The sequence below is a fragment of the Colletes gigas genome, unplaced genomic scaffold (assembly GCF_013123115.1).
Source record: "Colletes gigas isolate AHSC1104 unplaced genomic scaffold, ASM1312311v1 Colletes_gigas_Sc00003, whole genome shotgun sequence".
Lineage (NCBI taxonomy): Eukaryota > Metazoa > Arthropoda > Insecta > Hymenoptera > Colletidae > Colletes > Colletes gigas.
Window position 1 is genome coordinate 9350266 of NW_025106632.1, and position 7531 is coordinate 9357796.

A 7531-nucleotide genomic window follows, 5' to 3' on the forward strand; every position below is an offset into this window, starting at 1 on the left:
ATCTTCGACGAGCGATCGCGCGGTCTCTCGAACCGGGAAAAATGTAAGGATAGCGTTGCGAGAGACGGATTAGAGAATTTTCGGATGGCGGGAGAGACGACGTCGAGGCTCCTTTTTAGAGTTTTAAAACGCGAACCGCTGCGCCGCGAGGATCGATACACGGCTTAGGCTTAAAACGAGACCGAACAATGGCGAACGAACGGAAATACGAGGAACCAATCGAGACAACCGATCGGTCTCTCGTTTTGGCGCCGGTCGGTTCCTCCTCTCGCGAAGGGAGGAACGATCGCGCGGATCGGTGACCGAGGATCGATAGATCTCCGCGAGGACATACCAAAGGATTGTAGATTAAACGCGAGTAAAAGAAGAAAACATTATTTATTGTTTACACTTACGTATTCATTAGTGAATGACACGTACACGCGTACACGAACCCATACGATCGACAAACACACGCTCACGCACACACACATACATACACACACACGTACAGAGAGAAAGAGAGAGAGAGAATGCGAGAAAGAGGTTGATGAAGGTGAAACTTAGTCGAAGGAGCGGCGTGTCGTTGATTTTGCGGATAAAATGAGAGTGAGAGAGAGAGAGAGAGTATTACACTTGTAAATGATGGAGTCGAATTTTCCGCGCGTGAACGATCGTTCGTTAGGGAGGTCGACGAGGGGCTAGTTTTTTCTTGTAAGCGACCACTTTGTTAGCGTCCGTTCGTCGATCGACCGGCGACGACCGTGGATCCGTAATCCGTGGCGTCGAAACGAAACACGAGGAGGGGTGATTAGGTGGGAAATTCGATTGCAGCATGCGAACGCGGAGCTATGTAATAGGCATGCGAGTTCTGTCGTGATTCGGGACGCGCGCGAAGGAGGGGGCGACTGTAAACTACTGTAAACTACGATGTTACTACGTTTTACCAAGAGCTTATTGTAGTCGAGAACCATTTACGAAAAAAAAAAAGAACACACACACAGACATACAAACAAACCAACCAAAAAAAAACAAAAAAAAAGAAGACAGAACAAGAAGAGTATCTTACGTCGTAAAACCAAAAACAACAAAAAAAAAAAACAATGGTAATTGAGTGTAGCACGAAAAAAAGAAACTTCTTTACACTTTTGCACGAGACGTGTGTTGTACTTAAATTAATTATCAATTGACATATGTAATTAACGTTTTATTACTTAGCAATTAAACTTAATTTATTTATGATTACATCGGAGTACCGCTTGTGTTGTGACACGCCCTTGTCGAGGATTAAAAAGTAACCAGAAAGTTTGTGTGTTTCACGCTCTCCCTTTCAGCGGACGTTTAACCGAGAGACAGACACAACAGAAAGATACGAAATAGGATACGAAACGTAAACAGGAAATATATGTATAGCAAAGACGAAAGGAGAGAATCTTCAGTTCCCACTGTCTTAAAACAGTCTAACAACGCTTAGTAAAAATACTGGAACTTTAGGCGCGCGCTGTTCTGAAACTACTCATGCTTTTTGCATAAATGCGCCATTGTTGGAAGCGGTGAACATTCCCCTTTGAAATGTCTTTTGGTTTTCGTCGATTGGACTTTCCGTTTTGGAGATATCGCAATTTATGTAAATGATGATTTTTCTTAATTCGACTATCGCTGTCTTCGTCTAACGCGTCGCGTCGGACCTCCTTGTCGCACGTTGACCCACTGACCGAGTGACGTAGTGTTTACCGTTTACTACGGTCACGCGAGTTCATTGACCGCGCGACGTAAACAATGAAACGTAAACAAACTTCGGACTCTTATATCTCCGGAACCAGCCACCGCATCGACTTGAAATTAAAATCGCTATATCTCCGAAACTAATAAAGCTATCGACTCGTACAAACGCTCATTTTAAAGGACATTTCATCCCCTATCCAATGACTATATCAGCTATTATAATTTATGCCATCTTCTATGTTTATTTTGACATTTACTTTGAAGCTATATACCTAAAAAAGTTTTAACAATTCCTATTGATCATACCACTGGTGTGCTATAAAACTGGATCATAAATTGTTTATTTAATTGAAAATGAATTTAAATTTGTATACAAGGTGTTTGCATAATTACTATGCCATTTTTTTCGTAAATAATTGTTTTCTCTGGAATTAACGTTGCCTCCTAAAAGAGAAAAAGGAAGACTGGTCATTTGATCGGTCATGGTAGAGGAATGGGTATACATGAAGTGCCGGTAGGTTTAGCGTAAATAAACTCGAGAAAGAGACTGGGTAGCCTTATTTATTGGACGTTCGTTTCTCGTTCCTTTGTTTTCCCAATCGTTTCATTTATCATTTCTTCGATATTTGCGTCACCTTTGCTGCCGGGTTGGGATTGAAGCAACTTTTATATTTTACTTTCGACGATTGAAAATCATTCGAATAGTTACGAATCGAAAGGAGAAAATAAATTATTGCTCTTCGCTGGTGGAGAGCACAGAATAACAAACGATAAGGTATAGAAATATATTTAATTCCTACAAAGATCCGTATAAAATAAATTGCGTTTGGCACATATACATGTACGTGTGCGTATAAATAACTATACAAAACAAGCTCTCCGTTTAGCGTTTATGTACTAAAAGCTTGTATGCCGGTAATGGCTCTGCCGAGTATCAGGGCATGAATATCCTTCGTACCTGCGGAAAACAACGTTGTAAACAATTTAGTAACCATTTCTCATCAGGAAAAATTCCTAATGGATCTTGTGTGCGTACCTTCGTAGGTAACGACGCTCTCCAAGTTCATAGCGTGTCTGATAACGTGGTATTCGTCCGCTACTCCGTTACCACCCAACATGTCCCTGGCGCTTCTCGCGATTTCCAAAGCTTTCGTGGACGAATTCCTCTTTATTATGGAGATCATTTCTGGCGTGGCTCTGGAGGATGAAAAAGTTTCAGAAACGCTAGATAGACATAGCAAATTAAAGTAGACTCTATAACAAATGAATTCTGAAAAATCGATTGATCACTCAGGGTATTGAAAATTGGATGATAATGTTCCCTTACTTGTCCTCATCTTTAAGTCTGCCGACCCTCAGGCAAGCCTGTAGCCCGATCGAGATGTCGCACATCATGTCGGCCATCTTGAGCTGCATCAATTGGTTCGCCGCGAGTGGCCTGTTAAATTGCTTCCTCTCCAAAGTGTACGATCTGGCTATCTTGAAGCAGCTTTCCGCGGCTCCCAAAGCCCCCCAGGCGATGCCGTATCGAGCATTGTTCAAACAAACGAACGGTCCCTGTTTCGAACGTTCCTTTATCAAAGACGGCCGTTTTTGTCGCGGTTTCACCGATTCGTCCCTTGAAAGCACTTACTTTGAGACCTCGAGCATTCGGTAAGAGGTTCTCCGACGGCACTTCCACGTTGTCCATCAAAATCATACCAGTCGTGGAAGCTCTCAAGGAGAACTTGCCTTCGATCTTAGGCGTGGACAAGCGATTCTCGTTGCCGTTTCTTTCGACGATGAACCCCCGGATCTCCCCGTCCTCGCATTTCGCCCAGACGATCAGCACGTCGGCGATCGGCGAATTCGTGATCCTGGATCGACGAACGACAGTTTTATTTCGCGTGTAAAATGCGATTACGTATCGATGGTTCGCGACGATCGACCGACCATGTTTTGCTACCGTTCAGCCTGTAAATCTTTTTCCGTTCGTCATAAGTGGCTTTAGTCTCCATGGATCCGGGATCGCTGCCGGCGTTCGGCTCCGTCAGTCCGAAGCAACCGATCAGCTCGCCGGAAACTGTAAATTATTTCCACCGTCAGATCGATGGATCGTATCTTTTTCGAAACACGTACCGAGTTTGGGCAAGAATCGCTCCTTTTGCGACTCGTCGCCGTGAGCATAAATGGCGCCAGCTACGAGGGAGGATTGCACGGAGAAGGCAGACCTGTACCCGCTGTCCACGGCTTCTACTTCCTTCGCCAGGAGTCCATATGCCACCGAGGACACGCCAGGGGCACCGTAACCCTTCATAGTGCAACCCAGGATGCCCAGCTGCCCCAGTTCCCTCATGATCTCTTTGTGAAATATCTCTTTGCGATTCGCCTCGATCACTCGCGGCAATAGTCTCTCCTGGCAGTACGAACGAAACTGATCTCTGATCAAGATCTCGTCTTGCGTCAGCTGCGATTCGATATCGAACGGATCTTCCCATTTGAAGGTGGCTGGTTCAGCAAACGATTATTAAAACTAAATTTCAGACCGAACTTTCGAATATATTACTTTTTTTATATTGTTAAAACCTTTTTCGAGTATTGAAACGTTTATAGAATATACGATTTCGATACTTGTTCGGTTTCGTAAGCGTTCGTCGAACATACAGTAGTGCCCACTTAAGTGTCCGCGCTCGAGACTTGTCGCGGTCGCTTAAGTGGGCATGGTTGCTTCTCAAAATTCAACGGAGATAAAGAAAGAGCTGACACTCGAAAGCATAGATACAATGTTTCGATAATGATTGGCGTCAAGTGACGCTCGACACGTTTGATGTTCGAAGCCGCTTGATTTTCAAAAATTGCTGGAGATAACCGCGGGCACTACTGTAGTTCACAATATCGCCGCTCTTAAGCGTAAGTGGCGCTCGACCGCCACTAATTCGTAGGTATTTCAGTTTCTCGTCGCGTCGAGTCTCGTAAGATGTTCGTTCTGTACCTCGTCTGTCCTCTCACGAAGAAAAGAAAGGAAAAGAATTCAAGACTTACGTTTTCCTCCGAGAATAGATGAAATCGAAATCTCTGATCGTTCAAAATATCAATTAAGAATAATATTTTGTAACGCAACGAGTGACTCGCACCAAACGTCACGAAGAAACGAAACAACGATTAAGATACTGTATCTCGATTTTCTTTTAACAATTACATTTACGCGATACGATCAAAAGGATACGCCTGGTGGAAATTCGTTGACAGAGCCGACCGTATTGGGAACAAAACTTCTGAGCGACGGCCGCCATATTGATGGAGACTCGACAGAAAACTGACTTGTTGACCTTCCGCGAGAGCGTCTTATCAGTAACTTTTCCCCTACTTCGTACAAAGAATCAAACAAACTCCATTTTTCCTTCTGTTTTTGTCGTTTGTCCCAATGTTTCTAACGTCTGATCGATAACAACGTTGTATACGTCGATGGACGTTTGCGAAACTAAACACATTACGTAATCTACAAAACTGGCGGAACATTCGAATTCCAGAACTCCATTAGTTGTAGAATTCTTAAAAAAAACTGCAGAATTGCTCGTTACCCTGATCGAGTAAACTACATTTTCTTAAGTCTATCAAAAAACACACAAGACCGGAAGAAAATATTTCTGTAAGGCAGATTTTATTTACAAAACATTATAACAATAGATACGTAGATGTATTTTTTTGTATTCTGAACATTGAAAACTATTTGATCCGATTAACGTTATTAGACCAAAGGTTCTCAACCTTTGACCCGCTCTTGTTTATTTTTAAACAAAATATATTTACGCTGTATTTATTTATTAATAAGTCTCAAATAAATGCATGTAGGAATAATTCTTTGTTCGAACAATTTTTCATCCGGATCAGATTTTGTCCAACTGTGTGTCATACCTAATGGTACAAAATGAGTCGGGTATTTTTAGAATCTTTTGGTCGATTGGGAACGCGCTCGAACGATGATTCGCGAACGATAAGAATGGCCGATTTGTCGGCGATAACGCCTCAAATGAGGAGAAGGTCGTCTCTCTGAGCAGGACCGTCCGGTAGTTTCTGATTGTACACTCGAATATTGTGGAACAAGTAGCCGATGGAGTCCGTAAAGGGTCGCACGATGGCCTGCGTCAAAGCGACGAGAAAGTTTCTGGTCGCTGCGCAGGTTATTTTCCAGACGCGGAGGCAAGGCGCTACGCACCATATATGCTGAAATGATCGATTTCTTAATTATCTTTATTGCGGTTGGATAATACTCGCGCGCCGGACAATGTTATTCGAAGCTTTGGCTAGCAATTCGCGACCTGGTGGAGGAGGTTCGCGCGCGTTTACCTATTCTCACGGATAGTTTAATTGCCTGTAGAGACACTGGGACCAGTCAACGAGTATAGAAGGCAAATAATAGGGGAGAATTACTAGTAAACCAACTAAATTTTCAAGTTTTCGATTGCTCACCTGAAACGCGAGGCAAGCGAACGAGAAGCCTAGGCAAACGGCGAACACCGGGGCGACGATAACCGAGAGCAACACGTAGCAGCATCCCCTGGATAACCGGAAACAGTGCCGGCTCAGCCGCCACGCGCACTCGGGGCTGCGTATTCCTTCCGGTTCCCCGATCACGTCGTCCCACATCACCTGTTGTGTCGTTTCAAATTATTCCATTATACCGATCGTAGAAAACACTTTTGACTTCTGTGGTCGTCATTTGTATCATTGCACATCCCTCCCACCGCGATATCCAAAATTATTTATCCCACGCGACTTGCGAAGCAAAGGAATAAGAGTTTCCGAGTACCTGGAGATGTTGGTTGAGGCTATTGGGATCCCTGTCTTCGAGATCCGCGTTGGTCTCGTCCCCGGTGGAGGACTCGGGCTTCTCCATCCCTGGGAAATTAAAAGTCCCGCATTTCGGCAACGAACAGTTAAACGCGCGGCTGAAACGCGCGAACATCGTCGGCGTTTGTGGCTCAAAGACGTCTTGGCTCGGGCCGCCGCCGAGCGACTAGATCCGCGTGCCTGTTCGCCATCATTGCTTAACCATAACGCGCCAACGCTAACGTTTTACTTCCAGCCGATCCATAAGACTTTCCATCGATTGTCGCTTTTAAATAAATGAATGTTTCTCTAGCGGTACCGATGTCAATGCCAGGATCAGCCGCGCGGCCTCGCGCGACAGGTCGTTGGATGAACTTGTCCCGAACGGTTTCTCCGGTGTTTTTCCAGAGAAAAACGTTTCGCGGGCTGCTTCGACGTCATAATCTTTCTATCGATCGCGGCTACGAGTTAACGCGAACGATTCGAAGGGCAAAGCTGCTCTTCTTCTGGTACCCTGATACTTTTACGTTTCACTACTTGTTGCTAAGACCAGCGGAATTCTCTGATTAAGTTATACCTTAGCCACCAGCTGGCGATCGAACATTCCACGTCTCACTGTCCACGAGAGAAACGTTCGAAGCGAAGATCAATCGTTAACTCGAGGCTCGATCGAGATTATCGATCCAAGTATCAATGCAAGAACGTCTTGGACGTTTTACCAGATTTCATGCGTTCCCATCTGTACCCGATGGAAGTCGAGCGCGATAAGTTGTTCGAAACAAGATAAACATGGGATCGATTCTTTTCGCTGTTCGTCGAGCGCCGCGGTCTTTCGATTGTTCTTTTGTCGCGAAACATACTCACCGGACTCCCCGTTCGCGACTCGCGCTCCCCTTTTTTTGCCTATGATTTCGGCGACGGTGTCGGTGAGGGTTCAGCAAGTCGAGGCCTCGACCGCGTCCACGGTTGTTGTTTCGGTTCGGTCGAGCAAATGCGTACAGTCGTAGAATAATAAAAT

The 7531-nt window shown here is 44.7% G+C and overlaps 2 protein-coding genes across 2 annotated transcripts; both read right to left on the minus strand.

Annotated features, from left to right (window-relative positions):
* Positions 1 to 2359: 2359 nt before the first annotated feature.
* Positions 2360 to 5142, minus strand: LOC122404639 (glutaryl-CoA dehydrogenase, mitochondrial). The gene is made up of 8 exons (XM_043408786.1): positions 4910 to 5142; positions 4726 to 4758; positions 3823 to 4191; positions 3637 to 3766; positions 3338 to 3560; positions 3032 to 3261; positions 2741 to 2901; positions 2360 to 2662 (listed from the first exon to the last, which is right to left on the minus strand). The coding sequence occupies exons 1-8, from the start codon at positions 4974 to 4976 to the stop codon at positions 2595 to 2597; spliced, it is 1281 nt and encodes a 426-aa protein (XP_043264721.1). The 5' UTR covers positions 4977 to 5142; the 3' UTR covers positions 2360 to 2594.
* A 567-nt stretch (positions 5143 to 5709) lies between these two features.
* On the minus strand, positions 5710 to 6649 carry LOC122404675 (caveolin-3-like). Its single transcript, XM_043408855.1, has 3 exons — positions 6494 to 6649; positions 6154 to 6333; positions 5710 to 5907 (listed from the first exon to the last, which is right to left on the minus strand). The coding sequence occupies exons 1-3, from the start codon at positions 6647 to 6649 to the stop codon at positions 5710 to 5712; spliced, it is 534 nt and encodes a 177-aa protein (XP_043264790.1).
* Positions 6650 to 7531: the final 882 nt, after the last annotated feature.

Excerpts from the sequence above, each read along its gene's own strand:
- LOC122404639 (XM_043408786.1), bottom strand. The coding sequence starts at position 4,976 with ATGGCGGCCGTCGCTCAGAAGTTTTGTTCCCAATACGGTCGGCTCTGT. Across the intron at positions 4,759-4,909 it reads TCAACGAATTTCCACCAGGC|AGATTTCGATTTCATCTATT; the intron begins GTATCCTTTTGA and ends TTGAACGATCAG. Across the intron at positions 3,262-3,337 it reads CGAATGCTCGAGGTCTCAAA|GGACCGTTCGTTTGTTTGAA; the intron begins GTAAGTGCTTTC and ends CGTTCGAAACAG.
- LOC122404675 (XM_043408855.1), bottom strand. The coding sequence starts at position 6,649 with ATGTTCGCGCGTTTCAGCCGCGCGTTTAACTGTTCGTTGCCGAAATGC. Across the intron at positions 6,334-6,493 it reads GCCTCAACCAACATCTCCAG|GTGATGTGGGACGACGTGAT; the intron begins GTACTCGGAAAC and ends ACGACACAACAG. Across the intron at positions 5,908-6,153 it reads TCGCTTGCCTCGCGTTTCAG|CATATATGGTGCGTAGCGCC; the intron begins GTGAGCAATCGA and ends CGATCATTTCAG.